The following is an 18,503-nucleotide window of genomic DNA, read 5'->3' as shown; positions in this document are numbered from 1 at the left end:
CTTTTAAACTTGCCATTTGTCAATGCAAATAACCCATACCCATTCTATTGATAAGAGAGATAAGGTGAATTTTACTTGAACCAGGCTGAGGACTATAGTCCAGGAAGGCACTCTCCACAAAAGAAGAAAGCATTCCAGAGAAGCATAGTTTTCAGCAGAGTTTTGTACCTTTTCAGAACAAAGAACATACATCAAACAAGCCCAGGGTACATGGTCATCAAAGTTTCAAAGAGATATTCAGCAGCAGATTAACAGCTCAACATGACCCTGATGCCTGGGAAGGGAAACTTATCTTCAGGAGTACTGATACTCATGTACCCCATAGTGGTGTCATAGAAAAGGAAGTATGCATCTTTTTCTTCAAAGGATGCATTCTTTTACTTTGCAGTAATGTTATCCTTTACTTTAATGGTTAAAGCAGATGTATATTATATGTTTGTAAGTCAGGATTCTTTTTAGTTCAGGCTGAATCAGGTTGAAACCAGAATAGCTACCTCATATAACTCAATATGTGAAAATTTCTTGTCACATTCTTTAAACGCATCCTTTAAACACATCCTTTCCTTTTTCCACCTCCATATCTTTGCCTCTGAAGTTCACTCTTCTTGAACAATGTCTGCCTTTCAAGGCTCTATTGCATTCCAAGGCTAATTCAAATGCAACTTCCTCAATTACCTCCTCTAAATTCCTCTAGAACTTTGTACTACACATTTGCACTTAACCCATTCTGTCTTGTTTTCTCCTTCTCTAGGAGAGACAGGGAAAGTTGTGAGTCATCAGCATAGTGATGGTAATTGAGACCTAGTGACAGTGAAAGTGGGTGAAATCACCTTGAATGTGGAGTGAGACGAGAGCCTTGGGTAGAGCTCTGGGGAAGGCCATTTAATGACTGGGAAAAGAAAGACAAGGACTCACAAGGGTGACTGAGATCAGGAAAGTAAGAAGGAAAACCTGAAGAGGATAGTGTTGCAGAAGCCACAGGAGGAGTGGACAACATGTCAACTGCTGTTGAGAGGTCAAATAAGATGAGAACTCAAAAATGATCTGGAAGTTATCAGTGAATTTAGGCAAGCAATTACAGCAGACTCCAGATTGAAATAGGATATTTATTCAGATTCAGATACATTCCAAAATTTCAGTGGCTTAACAGAATTAAAGTGACTCCTCACTCATACTGCAGTCTAATGCAGGTTGGGGAGTTCTGCTATAAATGCTGATTCAGGGAAAAAGCCTCTTTCATCTCTGTTTTCTTTTTAAACCACTTTATTAAGATATAATCCACATACCATACAACTCACTCATTTAAGGTGTACATTTTAATGGCTTTTAGTATACTCAAAGAATTGCATATCCATCACCATAATAAGTTTTAGAGCATTTTCATTACCCCAGATAGAAACCCTGTACTCCTTAGCCGTCGTTCCCAATTCTCCCCATTGTCTATACATTTCCCCCAGGCAACCATTAATCTACCTTCTATCTCTGTAGATTTGCCTATTCTGAACATTTCATATAAATGGAATCATACAAAATTTGGCCTTTTGTGACTGGCTTATTTCACTTAACTTACTGTTTTCAAGGTTTAGCCATGCTGTAGCATGTATCAGTACTTCCTTCCTTTTTATGGCCAAATTCGTATTCCACTGTATGAAGATACCACATTTTATTGGGGTTGTTAACATTAGGTTGTTTCCACTTTTTTGGCTGTTATGAATGATGCTGTTATGAACATTTGTGTACAAGTTTTTGTATGGATATAGGTTTACATTTTTTCTGATTAGGAGTGGAATTGCTGGGTCATATAGTAACTATCTTTAAATATTTGAGGAACTGCCAGATTATTTTCCAAAGCAACTATACCATTCTACATTCCCACCAGCAGTGTTTCAGTTTCTCTACATCCTTTTCAACACTTGTTACTAGCTGACTTTTTGATTCTAGCCACCCCAGTGGGCATAAAGTGGTATCTCATGATGTTTTGATTTGCACTTCTCTGGTGAATAATGAAATTGAACATATTTTCATATCCTTTTTGATCATTTGTAAATCTTCTTTGGAGAAATATCTATTCATGTCCTTTGCCTATCTTTTTTTTTAAGTCTGGTTGTCTTTGTATTATTGAGTTGTAATAGTTTTCTATATATTCTAGATTCAAGTCCTTTATTTGATATATGATCTGTAAAATTTTCTCCTACTCTGTGAATTGTGCTTTTGCTTTCTTGATGGTGTCCTCTGAAGCACAAAAGTATTTAATTTTGATGAAGTCCAATTTATAAATTTTTATTTTGGTGCTCGTGCTTTTGGTGTCATATCTAAGAAACCGTTGTCTAATCCAAGGTCCTGAAGATTCACTTCTGTGTTTTCTTCTGGAGTTTTCTGGTTTCAGCTCTTACATTTAGGTTGTTAATCCATTTGTGGTTAATTTTTGTCTATGACATGAGGTAGGGGTCCAGCTTCATTCTTTTGCATGTGGTTATTCAGTTCACTTTTCCTCTTCTTCCTATTCTCTAAAATATAACTTGCCCCATCTCAGATTCCACTTCCTTTTTGAACAGATGTAGCATGATATAGCAAGAAACACATGAAACAGAAAGACTTGAGTTCAAGTCAAGCCAAATTATTTCTAGCCATGTGGCTGTATCATTCAGGGTCCTGGCAGGAGACAAAGGACACACTCAAAGATTATAACTGAAGAAAATTTAAAGAAGGGGCTATTTACAGGTGTGTAAAGGCAGTTAAGAGAACCAACAAAGAATGGCAAAGCACTCAAGGACTGGCAACAGTAGGGATCCATTAGCCCCCTAGACCTAAAGAGCAGGAGAAGGGAACAGTGTTCTGGAGCCTGCCAAGACCTGGAGATTCAGAAGCAGCACAAGGTATAAATACTCCCTTCCTTTCAGTGATTCCTACTGGCTGGAAACAATCAGAAACCAGAAGGGAAGGGATTCTAGGTGATGCCTTCTGTGTGAGTCAGCCTCTCAGAGCACAGAACAGGGCAGAGGAAGATGAGAACGAATCCAAGGGGGCAGAGATAGAAAAACCAGTATAGTGACCTTGGACAAGTCTATTAACCTGTTGCCACTAGAGTCTAGGCCCCATATGTAAAGTGCTTGTAACCCAGCAGATGCTCAACAGTGGAGCTCAACAGTGACAATGCTGCTCCCAATAGTGCTCTGGAGGTGTAGGCCGTTATTTCATTTACTCTAGCCTCTACTCCTTATCTTCCTTCCCCTTGCTCTGGCCTACCATTCAGAAGTAAGCTGATATAGCTTTTACACCTGTATGCTGTTTGAAATCATATCAAAGAACCATGTGCACAGCTTATTAAGGAAGTAACTGCTATAAAAATAGAGTTTGGGATCATGCAAGAAATCTTTTAAAATTGTGTGTGCAAGATAATGAAGTGGTTGTTGTTTTAAGTGACTAAAAAAACAACATAGATCAGATCACTTCTCTGCTCAAAACCCTCCAATGGCTTCTCATTTCACTCAGAATAAAAGCCCTAGGAGATCCTACACGATCTGACCCGCCTCCCTGCCTGTCTGACTTCTTTTCCTATTATTCTCCCCCTTATTCTCCTTGCCCACACATAATGGCCTCCTTTTGATAACCCAGAAATCGTGGCAGCTCCCGCCTCTGGGCCTTTGCACTATCGTTTTCCTCTGCTTGGCCTGCTTTTCCTCTGGATAGCTTCCTGAGTCACTCTCACTCCTCAAGTGTTGAATGGAGGTTACCTTCTCAATGAGGCCTGTCTTGACTCCCCTATTTAAAATTGCAGACTCACCCCCGCCCTGTCCCAGCCCTCCTGATCTCTTTACCCTAAGATACTGTTTTTTCATAGCACTTCACAGTTCTAACATACTGTATACTTTACTTATTAGGTATATTATGTATGTATTGTGTTCTCCTCCAACTACAGTATAAGCAGAGATTTTGTTATCCGTTTCATTTACTAAAAACCCCAAGTGCCTAGAAGAGAGCCTAAGGCACAGTAGGTTCTCCATAAATAAGAGATGAATGAATGCTGTACAGATAAAGATAAAATCCATTCTGCTTTATAGAGAATTAGACAAATCTAAAGTGTTATATCCATCGAGGTTCGCCCACAATCCTAAAGCCACGGATTACCTGGCCATAGTTAGTCTACTCCTCCTCCTGAATCCCTCCCAGTGAGCTAAAAGCTTTGGAGAGATGATGAGCAGTTCTTGTTTACAGAAGGGCCGAGACCACTGCCTAGGATGTTCTCAAATAAGGCCTTGCTGTATGACAAGGGAAAAAGCAAGCTCCTGAAAACTGTTGTCATGGTGATCCCACGTAGTCTCATCTACCAGCGAGAAAGATCAGCAAGATTGCTGGTGAGGGTTTGGGGCCATCTGGATACACATCAGGCAGAAGGCAGGCATTCACCCAGGGGACTTCGGGTGGCTCTCAGGTTTTGTTCTTCTCAAGAGGAGGGGAAGAGAGGAGAAAGAACGGCAGTGGGCTCCATCATGAGAAGCCCTGTGGCTTGGTCAAATTAGAGTTACATACATCAGATTATCTAATGAAATCTGTGAAATTTCGTCTCTGAGAAAACTTTCCTGAGACAATGAGTCAGAAATTAAAATCATGACTTCTAGAATCTTAGCCACGTTGAAATGCAAAAACCAACCGAGGTGCTGTCACTAAGAAATTGCTGGGTCATTTTTTAAAATAGCTAGATTAAGATAGATGGGCATGCAAAACACTTGATTAATTGGGCCGTAGCAGTAATTAGCCTTTTAGTTCAGGTGGCCTGTCTTTCCAGTAAAGCCCTGGAAACAGACTATTTCTGTGCTAATGAGATATGTGTTTCTCAAGCAACTAGAAAACATCTCCCCTAATGGAATTTTGTTTTATTTCTTCTTTCTCTGTCCATCTGTCTGTCCCTGCGTGTGCCTCTCCGGCTCTTCTTCCTCTGTGGGACGACAGAACCATCTGCTGCAGAGTCCCAGGGGAAATGCAGCATCTCCGAGGATGAGCTGATCACTGCCATTAAAGAAGCAAAGGGGTTATCGTATGAAACTGCCGAGAGCCCCCGGCCCGCGGGCCAGGTGGCCGACAGGCCCATGGCCAAGGCTAGGTCCGGGCTGCCGACCATTCCCAGCCCCCTGGACCACGAGGCCAGCAGCGCAGAGTCTGGGGACTCGGAGATCGAGCTGGTGTCCGAGGACCCGCTGGCCTCCGAGGACGCGCTGCCCTCGGGCTACGTGACCTTCGGCCACGTGGGCGGCCCGCCGCCGTCGCCGGCCTCACCGTCCATCCAGTACAGCATCCTGAGGGAGGAGCGCGAGGCCGAGCTGGACAGCGAGCTCATCATCGAGTCGTGCGACGCGTCCTCGGCCTCGGAGGAGAGCCCCAAGCGGGAGCAGGACTCGCCCCCCATGAAGCCGGGTGCCCTGGACGCCATCCGGGAGGAGCCGGGCGCCCGGGTGGAGCGCGCGCCCAGCCGGCGGGGCCCGGCCGAGTTCCCCTCGGCTGCGCCCGCCAGCGGCCCCGAGCTGCCCTCTGGAGCCCGAGCCCCCGAGCCCGAGGGGCCCGCGGCGCCGCAGAAGCCTGAGGAGGCGGCGAGTTCCACCCAAAGCCCTGCGGTCATCCAGGGCCCCGGGCTGCGAGGTCCCGGCGTCGCGCCCCCTCTGCTCTTTCTCAATAAGCAGAAAGGTAAAGTGACAGCTTTCCTGGCTTAAGCAGGGTTGTCTGCTTCCTGGTCTCCCCCGGGTGCTCTGAGGTGGTCAGCAGAGGGGCGCTCTGGCTCAGCCCTGTGGTCAGGTCCTAGCCTGTCAAACAACTGCCCAGAGAACGATTCAAAGGGGCTGGGAGGCGATGAGAGCATTCAGATTCGCAGCTGGGACTTCAGTGGCAGGGCCCCGTGCTGCGCAGGGCGGCGAGCATCCCATTAATGAGGCAGTTTGTGCACACTCCAAGATTTCCTGAATGGCGTGAGTGTGTCCCTCATGGCCTTCCAGGGCTGGGTTTCCTCGCCTGGGAGGGGATGGCTTTCTTCTTATTGTCCAGGCTGATTTCCAATTTCCCAACTGCTCAGTGATGAGGAGTGGCTACAGTCCCGTCCTGTGCCCCCCGTGCTGGAACCTGCCATGAGCACACCCATTTTGCCAGCCAAACTTGTTTCTTAAATAGGCTGAGTGGATCTCAGCACCACCCCTTCCTTTACCCAGGAAACAAGGCATTTGGACCTTGATGAGGTGTTCGTGCCCTAACTAGTCATGAAAGGCAGGGACCAAAGTTGGTTCTACAGTTTCTCTTGTCCCTAAGCAAGACGTAAAGTGACTAATTAATTTTAAAAGCCACTTATCACTTAGAATGATTTTAATTTGGCCATTGTATTTTCCCTGTGAGACATCTGGAGTTGAATGACGTCTTCAAATGCAGGAAAAATGGATGTCATTATTTTATCTTCCAGACATTGTGTGTTTAGAGGACATTCTTCCCCCTAAGCCATCCACCCCACCTGATTGCAGTTGTATTGTGGAATTTCGGAAGGGAATCCCAGTGAGGGGAACAAATTAGGCCGTGTGCAGTGTCGTAAACGGGCTGCGGTGGGTGGAGGTAGGTCTGGGGAGGAGAAGACCCAGGCGGAACCTTAGAACAAACCCTAAAAGCACAACTTCATGCAAGGCCCCCTCCCACCTGCCTCCTCTGCTTTTTGTTTCTTTAGAAGTATTTTGCCTTTTGGGGATAAATGATTTCAACGGCGCACCCTCCTTCCTGAGTACACCCTAACTTCAATGATGTTAGTAGCAATTAAAGTGCTTTATATAAAAACAGGACAAAATCTTTCTCATTATAGATTGCAAGCTAGCTTCTAAATTCTTTAAAATTAACACATTGGAATGAGAGAAACTAGAGGAATGTAATAAAAAGATAATGCGACTGCATGGTTGCTGGTGGCTTAGACACGTAGCATCGTGGGGGGCCAATATAATTCCTCTTAGTTTCCCACATTACTCTTCCCTGAGAGTTTAAAGTGTATTGAGTGTGTGCAATGGGGAGATTCTTTGATAAATTTAGCAGTAGAATTGTGCATGTTTCAGGTGAACATTAAAGCTAACTTGGATTCTCTTGGTGCCGTCTGACTGAGGCAGGAGAGGACCTGCCGCTTTCTGGGAGCCCTGGGAAACAGGTTTAGCGTGAACAACCTGCGGCCCCTGCCGCCCGAAGCGGGGGAGCTGGAGTCATGTCATGTACTGTAACAGGCATGTGTTTCCATTTTACCCGCTAACTAGTGTCCCTGAAATAGTCACCATGTGCACAGCGCTCTTCAAATATTTTTGTTCTCAAAAGTAATAAATCTGAAGGCTAATGAAGGTATTTTGCAGGCCCATTTCCCTCCCTAGTAAATGTGCGAGACAAATGCAGCAGCTGGGACTGACGGAGTGACCGGACACCTGATGAAGAGCCAAGGTGGCGGAAAAGTGGATCTGTGAATGTGAGGGCTCAGAGCATCTTTTATGGCCAAATCTAGTGTCATTCTAATCTCTGTGCAAGTTGCCCTGTATGGCATGGACCCGCTGCAGCCAAGCTTAGATGTCAGAGTGGAGAGAGTGGCAGTCTTTTCAAATGATTAAGGCATGCCAGGGCCGATAGCCTCTGCTCACCGCTGCACTGAGGGGTCCTTTGAAATTCAGTCTGCCACTGAAACTCACTGCTCAGCTGCAAGATCTGTGAAGAGAGTCTGAAAGGCCTTTCTGGGGCGGCCCAGCTCGGAGGTGCGGGGCAGATGACTCAGCACCGCCAGCAGATTATTCGAGCTCTGAGGTTCCTCTGGTCTCACCTGCCCTGTCTCAGCAGTTGAGAGGACTGGTGCTGCCCAGGCTCCCCCAGGCTGTTCTTAATCACTGTCAGAGGACCATAGGATGTGCCCAAGTCAAGTGCGTCTCTCCTCAGCAGTGAGGTCAGGTCAGCTCTGTAGTTTCCTGCTCTCCTCCGCTGATGCCTCTGGCCGTATAAATGCATTCAAGTTCGTGGATTCACAGGTAAGCTCATCCGCCTGGCTTTGAGCCATCCTGCTGATGCTTTCTAAGTTTCAGAAAGGTCCAGAAGTATTTAGAATTAGGATTGGCAAATATCTGATGGCATCACAGCATGTACTGGCAAGGAGCGGCAGCCTTTACTGGCACACATGTCCTAACGTGGTCTCTTTTTGGAGCTTTCTCACCTTTCAGAGACCTCTACTACTGTCGCACTGGAGACGAGATGTGAGTCACCATCTTCCATTCTCCCTCCTCTGTGCACCCCTGAGCTCCTGCTCCCCTGTAACTCTGCTCCCCCACCCCTTCCAGGATGGCCTAGGATGAACATTAGACTCCGATGGAGTAGATAAGTTCTCATTGCTGCAAGCTTAGCCCCAACTGTTAGGTACATCTGAGTGAAAAGCCAATAAAAAAATTCTGATTAGAACAGTCATATCCAGTGTGATTCATCAGGATGGGAATGTGGTATTTTCCAAACCTGTTTGATCACAGAATCTTTTTCTTTAGACTGTGCCTCAGGGTTCACCTTCTGGGCACACTTTTTGGGAAATAGTGGTCCGTTCGTCCTCACTTCCACCCCTGCATTCTGATTACCTTGCAGCTCAAAAGTATGGTGCTTGGACCAGGCGTGGGGATGTCATGTGGGAGCCTGTGAGAAACTCAGGCTCCATCCCAGACCCAATGAATCCGAATCTGCATTTTAACAAGATCCACTAGCGATTCCTCTGCACGTGAAAGCTCGAGAAGCAGTGTCCTAGACTATGGCAGTCAGCTGTCACATTCCCACCTGAAACCATTCTGATTAAGGTCACCAACGACAACCTTCTTGCGCAAAAAGTTGCCTATTTTCAGTCTGATCATTCTTGTCCTCTCTGGTAATTTAATGTCATACTGCTGAATAGTCCTTAAAACATTAGTGGGAAAGTAGTCTGTTCATAGTAATAAGTTTAAACTGTACAAAATGATAGAAAATAAAACGTGGAAGTTGCCCTACTCCACTCTCGTGTTCCTAATTCGCAGAGTTAACCGCAGGCTTTTGTTTTATTCTGATTTGTTTTTGTTGTTGCTCTTGTTCCTTTCAGAAATTTTCTTTGAGTATTCGGGCATGTACAATTTTTCATTGCACAAGTGAGATCTTAGTGAACAGACTGTTCTGTAACATATTTCATTTAATAGTAAAATCAGAATGATGCCAGCTCACACGGAGATTGTTCTCTCCGTCTCAGAACTTTTTCCTCCCCTCTCTTCCTGCTGTTGCTCCTTTCTGGTCCTCCTCTTACTCTCTGCCTTCTTTTCCAGTCTCTTGCCACCCTCCTTCCAGTTCCTCTGTGTTGCTGCTGCGTCTGTCCGTTCTTTGTCCCTCCTTTCCTTGCTCTCACGCACACAGGTGTTCAGCCACTGCCTCATGTGTGGCACATCCCAGATCTCTGGCTTTAGAGAAGTCCTCTCCTCTGAGCTGCAAGCCCATTTCCCCACTACTTACTGGATACACCAAAGACCCCACAAATTCAATATATTGATGTTATTTGTCAAAATCCACTCTTTCTTTCCTCTATTCCCTTCCTGAGCAAATGAAAGGATGTCATTCAAGCTTCAGTTTGGTGTGAACATTCAAATCAGGTCTGGATCTGAGCAAAGACTCATTAGCCTGAGACAAAGTTAAAAGTACAACCTGATTGTAAACCCTTCAGTGGAAGTTTTGTGGTAGTGTTTGGTTATAAAATTATCATCCAAATCATCTGGCACATTCTTAATATTTGAAAAATTATCAAAATAAAAATACAAATTGTAAAAACTCTCTGTGGAACTCTCAAGAATGCATCCACTGACCCCAGTTTGAGAAATATGGGTTTATCCCATGATTCCCAAAGTGTTGTCTGGACACTGGGTTCCTCAGAATCTCCTGGAATGCTGATTCAAAATGCAGGTTCCTGCTCTGACCCTGCCCAGAACCAGAGTCAGAATGGGCTGGGGCATAACCTGCACTTTTAATCAGCACGCTGAAGAGAATCTTGGCTCTAAGCAGATGAGCTAAGCCATGCAGACCTGTAGAAAAGCACGGTGCTGAGCGTGCCCTAGTCATGTGTTGTTTTTAATTAGAGAGGCTGAGGGCACTCATGTTTGCATCCCTGCTGTGCCCTGGGAGGCAGGCCTCTGCCCTGCTCTCGGTAGACACCAGATGCCGCAGCCTGAGCTTGCAGGGCCCAGCCCCTTGTGGCAGAGGAAAGCTGATCTCCTCCGTGGGGGAGCAATTTGCAGGAAGGCTGCCAGATGGACATCTTCTCAAATAGACCTAGCATTTATGAGGTTTATTTTTCACTTGTCATTATTATACCAGATATTGCTTCTGTCCTAAAATATTTGGGAGAGAACCAAAATAAGTGTGACCCATTTGCTTTTCTTCCGATAATTCTAAAAAATGTCATTATACTCTAGTCCCATAGTTGCTTCCATGAGACTGAATTCATAAATCAGGCTGTAAAGATTCTTGGAAAGTCTCTATCTTTCACAGAGCAGATTTCAGAATCAGCCTGAGGACTTGTTCCCCTTCCATTGTACTTACTGCCCCACTGCCAGCTTTCAACAAGATGGACCAGTAACTGCTGGGTGAAGTCTGGCTTCTGTGAGGACATGTGCCATGTAAATACTTAGATGGAGACATCGAGCCTTCCATCTTAGACTATTCGAAGCGATTAATCTACTTTTGTGACACTTTGCCCAGTGATAGAAGGTTCTCTCCTGGCCTAGGCCTCTCAGAATGAGGCTGCCAGTTGGCAGCTCACCTCCCTGGCTTTTCCTTTTGAAGCAGTCGCAAGGTTAGTGTTGTCCCAGATTGCGTATCGATCTGTATGTTTTAAATGGTGGCTTTAGGACACTGGAGAGATTTCCTTCTCAGCCTTGGATAGGTTTGCTCCAAATCTTGATGGCCCCAGAACTTTCTTCTAGGGACAGATATTCTTGACACTTCACCTCCAAGATGTGTATATAGATCCAAAATGGTTATTGTACCTCTCTAATATTTCAATGCCAATTCTTTGGAACGCAATAAACCCTGCCTCCCTAGTAATTTCTCCTGGGCTCAGAGTGGGGCATAGATTAGCTCCTAAGATGGATTCAAGTCAACCTTGAACTTAAGTGTAGAGATGGAGTTCACAGATGGCAAACATTGTGGTGCCTTTAAGGAATAAGGAATGTTTAGATGGTGATCCTGATTCCCTGTCCAGCCCCTTTATCCCTCACGTAAATCATCCTTGCTTACCCATGAAGTCATGTGGCTTGCAGGATGTAATTCACATATTTCTAATTCTCAGAACCAAGCCTGGCTCCAGGGTATTCTCCACCCCTTTTAAATGCTAACTTCACTTTCCTCTAAAGTCTGCGTGGGATACTCATAGACATGGTCTCTGCACTTCTGCATTCTATCTTTGCAACCCACAAAACACTCCTGTAATGCAAAATGAAATCAGTTTTATCCAAGGTTATGCCAGCTCTGCCAAAGCAAGACTTTATCAATTCATTCATTCATCCTTCCTTTGATTCAATCAATATGATGTATTACGTGCCTGACACTAGCGAGATAGTGGTGGTCCAGGCAGACGTGAGTCCACCCCTCATGGGGCTAACATTGGAGGGGAAGGTTAAATTGAAAAGGAACTCAATAGACTGACGTGTGAGAGAGTACCTGGTGGTGCTGACACTTAGATAGGAAGGTCAGAGCAGGAGGAAACTGAGGAGTCAACTATGGCAGGAGATGATTAAAGACAGTTTTGAACAACAGAAAATGTAAAGGTCAGAGGCAGGAAAGTTCTGAGGTCATTAGAATCTGAAAAAGGTCTGTGTGGCTACAGTGTGGTAACAAAGGGGAGAGGGGCAAACATGGCGCTGGAGGGTGCGCAATGCTCTTTCATGCCCAGACCAGGGGGCAGCATTTGGTCTTTATCCCAGACATTGCAAGAAGCCACTGAAAGTTGTGGGGTTTTTTTTTTCCCTCATTCTTTTTTAATTTTGTGCCTATTTATTTGTTTTCATGACAAACTATTAATATTTTAAATTTGCATACAGTAAAATTGAATTTTATTTTTGATGTACAATTCTCTGTTTTTTTACAGTTATGTTTTTGAGGTCATATTGACTTATAGCGTTGCGTAATTTCAGGTGTACGTTGTTATGTTTCAGTGTCTGTATAGACGACATCGTACTCACCCCCAGTGGTCCAGTTTTGATCTGTCACCATGTGGATGTTTCCCTGTACCACCTGCACCCTCCCCCTGCCCCTCTCCCCTCTGGCAGTGGCCAGTCTGTTCTCCTTATCTGTGTGTTTATCTTCCACATATGAGTGAAATTATACAGTATTTGTCTTTGTCTGACTTATTTCACTTAGCATAACGCCCTCAAAGTCCAACCATGTTGGCACAAATGGAACAATTTGTTTTTTTATGGCTGAGTAGTATTCCACCGTGTATATATATCACCTCTTCTTTATCCATTCATCCGTTGATGGGCATTTGAGTTGCTTCCATGCCTTGGCTATTGTGAACAATGCTGTGATGAACATAGGGATGCGTATATCTTTTTCAATTGTTGGTTTGATATGCTTTGAATAAATACTCAGCAGTGGGATAGCTGGATCATATGGTATTTCTATTTTTAATTTTTTGAGAAATCTCCATATTGTTTTCCATAGTGGCTGCACCAGTTTGCATTCCCACCAGCAGTGGATGAGGGTTCCCTTTCCTCCACATCCTCTCCAACATTTTTTATTTTTTGTCTGATTGATTATAGCCATTCTGACTGGTGTAGGGTGATATCTCATTGTAGTTTCGATTGCATTTCCCTAATAATTAGTAAGGTTGAACATCTTTTCGGGTGCCTGTTGGCCATCTGTATATCTTCTTTGGGAAGATGTCTGTTCAAAGCCTCTGCCCGTCTTTTGATCAGGTTGTTTGTGTTTTTCTTCTTGAGTTGTATGAGTTCTCTAACATGTTTTGGAAATTAACCCCTTGTTGGATATGTGATTTGCAAATATTTTCTCCTAATTTCTGGGTTGTCTTTTCAATTTTTTCATGGTTTCCTTTGCCTTGCAGAAACTTTTTAGTCTGAAGTAGTCCATTTTATTTTTTCTTTTGCTTCTCTTGCCTGAATAGACATAGTATTCGAAAAGATACTGCTAAGACCAGTGTCAAAGAGCGTACTGCCTATGTTTTCTGCTAGGAGTTTTATGATTTCAGATCTTGCGTTCAAGTCTTTAATCCATTTTGAGTTAATTTTTTTAACAGCTTATTAAGGTATAATTGACATAAATAAACTGCACATTTTTAAAATATACAATTTGATAAGTCTTTAAAAACCATTCTAACTTTTTTTAAGTGTACTGTTTGGTAGTGTTAAGTATATTCACAATGTTATGCAACACATGTGTGGTTTCATCTTGCAAAACTGATTGAGTTGATTTTTGTGTATGGTGAAAGATAATGGTCTACTTTCATTCTTTTACATGTGGCTGTCCAGTTTTCCAACACCATTTATTGAGGAGGCTTGCCTTTCTCCATTGTATGTTCTTGGCTCCTTTGTCAAAAATTAGCTGTCTACAGATATGTGGGTTTATTTCTGGGCTCTCAGTTCTGTTCCATTGATCTATGTGTCTGTTTTTGTGCCAGTACCGTGCTGTTTGATTACTATAGCTTTGTAGTATATTTTGAAATCAGAGAGTGTGATAACTCCAGCTTTGTTCTTTTTTCTCAGTATTGCTTTGGCTATTCGGGGTCTTTTGTTGTTCCATATAAATTTTAGGATTCTTTATTCTATTTCCGTGAAGAATGTCATTGGGATTCTGATGGAGATTGCATTTAATCTGTAGATTGCGTTAGGTAATATGGACGTTTTAACTATGTTTATTCTTCCAATCCATGAACACGGAATATCTTTCTATTTCTTTATGTCTTCTTCAATTTCTTTCAATAATGTCTTATAGTTTTCGGTATATAAGTCTTTCACCTCTTTGGTTAAATTTATACCTAGGTATTTTATTCTTTGTGTTGTTATTGTAAATGGGATTATATTCTTGACTTCTCTTTCTGCTAGGTCGTTATTGGTGTATAAAAATACAACTGATTTTTGTATGTTGATTTTGTACCCTGCAACTTTACTGTATTCGTTGATTATTTCTAATAGTTTTTGGTAGATTCTTTAGGGTTTTCTATATATGGAATCATGTCATCTACAAATGGGACAGTTTTACTTCTTCCTTTCCAATTTGAATCCTTTTGTTTCTTTCTCTTGCTTAATTGCTCTGGCTAAAACTTGCAGCACTATGTTGAATAAGAGTGGGGAGAATGGGTGTTCTTGTCTTGTTCCTGTTCTCAGGAATAGCTTTCAGTTTTTCACCATTCAGTGTGATGTTGGCTGTGGGTTTGCCTTGTATGGTCTTTATTATGTTGAGGTACTTTCCTTCTAGACCCATTTTATTGAGAGTTTTTATCATAAATGGATGTTGAATCTTGTCAAATGCTTTCTCTGCATCTATTGAGATGATCATGTGATTTTTATTCTTCATTTTATTAGTTTTGTGTATCACACTGATTGATTTGCAGATGTTGAACCATCCTTGCATCCCTGGAATAAATCCCACTTGATTGTGGTGTATGATCCTTTTAATGTATTCAATTTGGTAATATTTTGTTGAGGATTTTTTGCATCTATGTTCATCAGTGATATTGGTCTGCAATTTTCCTTTTTTGTGTTGTCCTTTTCTGGTTTTGGTATCAGGGAAATATTGTCCTTGTAAAATGACTTAGGAAGCATCCTGTCCTCTTCACTTTTTCAGAAGAATTTGAGAAGGATGTGTAGTAAAACTTTTTTGCATGTTTGGTAGAATTCACCTAGAAGTCATCTGGTCCTGGACTTCTGTTTTTTGCATGGTTTCTGATTACTATCTCAATCTCTTTACTTGTTATTGGTCTATTCGACTATTTCTTCTTGATTCAGTTTTAGGAGGTTGTATGATTCAAGAATTTATCCATTTCTTCTAGGTTATCAAATTTGTTGACATATAGCTTTTCATAGTATTCCCTTAAAGCATTTGTATTTCTGTGCTATCCATTGTAATTTCTCCTCTTTCATTTCTGATTTTATTTATTTGAGTCTTCTGTCTTTTTTCCTTAACAAGTCGCAATTTTATTTAACTTCTTAAGGAACCAACTCTTATTTTCACTGATCTTTTTATTGGTTTTAGTCTCTATTTCATTTATTTCTTCTCAGATTTTTATTATTTCTTTCCTTCTACTGATTTTGAGCTTTGTTTGTTCTTCTTTTTTCTAATTCTTTTAGGTGTAGTGTAAGGTTGTTTAGTTGAGATTTTTCTTTTTGCTTGAGGTAGGCCTATACTACTATAAACTTCCCTCTTAGTACTGCTTTTGCTGCATCCCATAAGTTTTAGTATGTTGTGTTTTCATTTTCATTTGTCTATAGGTGTTTTTTGATTTCTCCTGTGATTTCTCTATTGGTCCAATAGTTGTTCAGTAACACGTTGTTTAGTCTCCATGTATTTGTGACTTTTCTGGCTTTTTTCTTGTAGCTGAGTTCTAGTTTCATACCACCGTGGTCTGAAAAGGTGCTTGATGTGATTTCAATCTTCCTCAATTTATTGAGGCTTGCTTTTTTGCCCAACATATGGCCTGTCTTTGAGAATGTCCCATGTATCCTTCAGAAGAATGTATATTCTGCTGTTTGAGGATAGAATGTTCTATATATATTAAGTCCATCTGGTCTTGCTGTCTAGTGTTTCATTTAAGGCCACTGTTACCTTGTTGACTTTCTGTGTAGAGGCTCTATCCAGTGACATAAGTGGAGTGTTAAGGTCACCTACTATTATCGTGTTGCAGTCAATTTCTCCCTTTAGGTCTGTTAATAGTTCCTGTATATACCTTGGTGTTCCTGTGTTAGATGCATATACATTAATAAGTGTTATGTTTTCTTGGTGGAATGTCCCTTTTATCATTATATAGTGCCTTCTTTATCTCTTGTTAATTTTTGTCTTGAAGTCTGTTTTATGGCTGCACCCACTTTCTTTTGTTTGCCATTTGCTTGGAGTATCATCTTCTATCCCTTCATTCTGAGCCTATGTTTGTCTTTAGAGCTGAGATGTGTTTCCTGGAGGCAGCATATTGTTGGGTCTTGTATTTTAATTGGTCTTTAAAGACACTCTTTAAGACCAATTAAAAATTGTCTTTAGTACACTCTGTGTCTTTTGATTGGTGAATTCAATCCATTTATATTTAGGGTGATTATTGATATATGAGGGCTTAATACTGCCGTTTTGTCTTTTGTTTTCTGGATGCTGTATATTTCCATTGTTTCCTTTTCCTTATATTTCTGCATGCAGTTTCAGTTTGGTGGTTTTCTCTGATGTTTTTCTCAGTTTTCTCTTTATTTATGATTTGTGACTCTGCTCTGATTTTTTGTGTTATGATTACCGCAAGGTTTGTATAAAAGATCTCATAGATGAGATCATCCTTTTTCTGATAGCCTCTTATCGCTATTACCCTATGAAGGTTTGATCCTTTTCCTTTTCCGCTTAGTTCTTTTTGTTGTCACAAATTATTCGTTTTTGTGTTATGAGTTTGTGACAAAATTGAAGTGGTTATAGTTATTTTTGATGCTTTTTTCCCCTTTATCTTTTATGTCATAATTAAGTGTTTACTACCCTATTCTGATATACAGCTGCAATTTTCTGATTCTATCTGTCTGTTTATCTCCTTGCTTACAGCTTTGTAAACCTTTACCTTTTGTTTCAGGTAGGACAGCTCCTTTTAATATTTCTTGTAAGTCATGTCTAGTGGCAATGAACTCCCTCAGTTTTTGTTTTTCTGGGAAAGTTTTTATTTCTCTGTCATATCTGAAGGATAATGTTGCTGGATAGAGTATTCTTGGCTGGTAGTTTTTGTCTTTCAGTATTTTGAATATATCATTCCACTCTCTCCTAGCCTTAGGGTTTCTGCAGAGAAATCTACTGAAAATCTGATGGGGGTTCCTATGTAGGTTTTCTTCTCTCTAGCGTCCCTTAACATTTTTTCTTTGTCCTTGACAGTTTTAACATTATATGCCTTAGAGAAGGTCTTTTTATGTTGAGGTGATTAGGACTTCTGTTAGCTTCATGTATTTTTATGTCCAGTTCTTTCCCCAGGTTTGGGAAGTTCTCTGCTATTATTTCTTTGAATAAATTCTCTACTACTTTCTCCTTCTCTTCTCCTTCTGGAATACTTATTATCCTTATATGATTTTTCCTAATGAGTCAGATATTTCTTAAAGATTTTTTTTATTTTTAAAAATATCTTAGTTCTCTCTCCTCCACCTGAATCACTTCTAGATTTCTATCTTTGAGCTCACTAATTCTCTCTTCCATATGGTCTGCTCTATTTTTAATACTTTCTATGTTATTTTTCATCTCATTTATTGTGTTCCTCCTCTCCAGAATTTGTTTAGTTTCTTTTTAAAGTTTCAGTCTCTTTGATGAAGTACTCCTTCTGTTCATTCATTTATTCCTGAGCTCCTTGAACTGTCTGTCTGAGTTTTCTTGTAACTCATTGAGTTTCTTCATGACACTATTTTGAATTCTCTGTCAGTTAGATTGTAATCTCCTGTGAGTTCAAGTTTGGCTTCTGGTGAGTTGTCATACTCTTTCTGTTCTGCAGTGTTACTGTAGTTCTTCATGGTGTTTGATGAATTGATCCTCTGCCAGTGCATTTGTGGTGGTAACCACCTTTCTTATTTGGGTACAGCTTTGGTTACTTTGGTTCTGAGCTGCTTCTGCTTGTATTTGAGAGCCTACACTTTCCACCCTCCGCTGCCTCTTTTAGAGACATTGTCAGTGCCCTTCTTGTGTTGCTTGTGCCTATGAGGTTGCTGGTGACTTGCTGCTTATGATGCTGCTACAATCTCAGGTGTCACCTCCAGGGATCACCAGGCTACAAGCACACCTGCTGCTTCTGGGATCACACAGGTCTTATGTTCCCCTACTGGCTTTCCACAGGCTCAGATGCTTTGCCCTGTGTACACCCTGCCCTGCTGCTTCCTGGGTTGTATGGGGGTGTTGATTGAACCACTGCCAGGGGTACTGGGTTCATGAGTGTTGCTGTCATTGCTGGGGGCCCAGGGACTGGGGAACTTGTATGCTGCCCACGCTGCTGGTGGAGCTGTTGGAGCTTGTGTCAGGGGTGCCACCACTGGGGGCTGGGTCATGGGTTCTCCTGAGGTTCCTGAAGCCTCTGCTTACAGGTTCCACCTGCCACCACTTGCAGGAAGCAGGAGCTAAGCAGGAAAATGTTGTCATTGCTGTCACTCATACAACCTCTGGTATCTGACACTAGCTGGTGTGTTTTGAAAACTCAGGTCAGAGTGCAGCAACCCTGCCTGGAAAATCTGAGTTTTGTATACTTTCACCATTGTTGGAAAGGTCTGTCCATTGCCAGGGGAGGAGGGAGCGTGCGTGCTGGGTCT

General features: G+C 42.2%; 1 protein-coding gene across 2 annotated transcripts in view; it reads left to right on the top strand.

The window, feature by feature from the left end:
• Nucleotides 1–18,503, top strand: part of RTN1 (reticulon 1) — a 217,001-nt gene that overhangs the window by 111,135 nt on the left and 87,363 nt on the right. For both annotated transcript variants that reach the window (XM_070593113.1, XM_070593114.1), the window contains exon 3: nt 4,951–5,679. In XM_070593113.1, coding sequence (XP_070449214.1) covers nt 4,951–5,679 — 729 coding nt within the window. The remainder of the gene's footprint in view (nt 1–4,950; nt 5,680–18,503) is intronic.

The sequence above is a fragment of the Equus przewalskii genome, chromosome 25 (genome assembly GCF_037783145.1).
Source record: "Equus przewalskii isolate Varuska chromosome 25, EquPr2, whole genome shotgun sequence".
NCBI lineage: Eukaryota > Metazoa > Chordata > Mammalia > Perissodactyla > Equidae > Equus > Equus przewalskii.
Note: the sequence above shows the minus strand (reverse complement) of the source record. Positions and strands in the feature narration are given on the sequence as shown.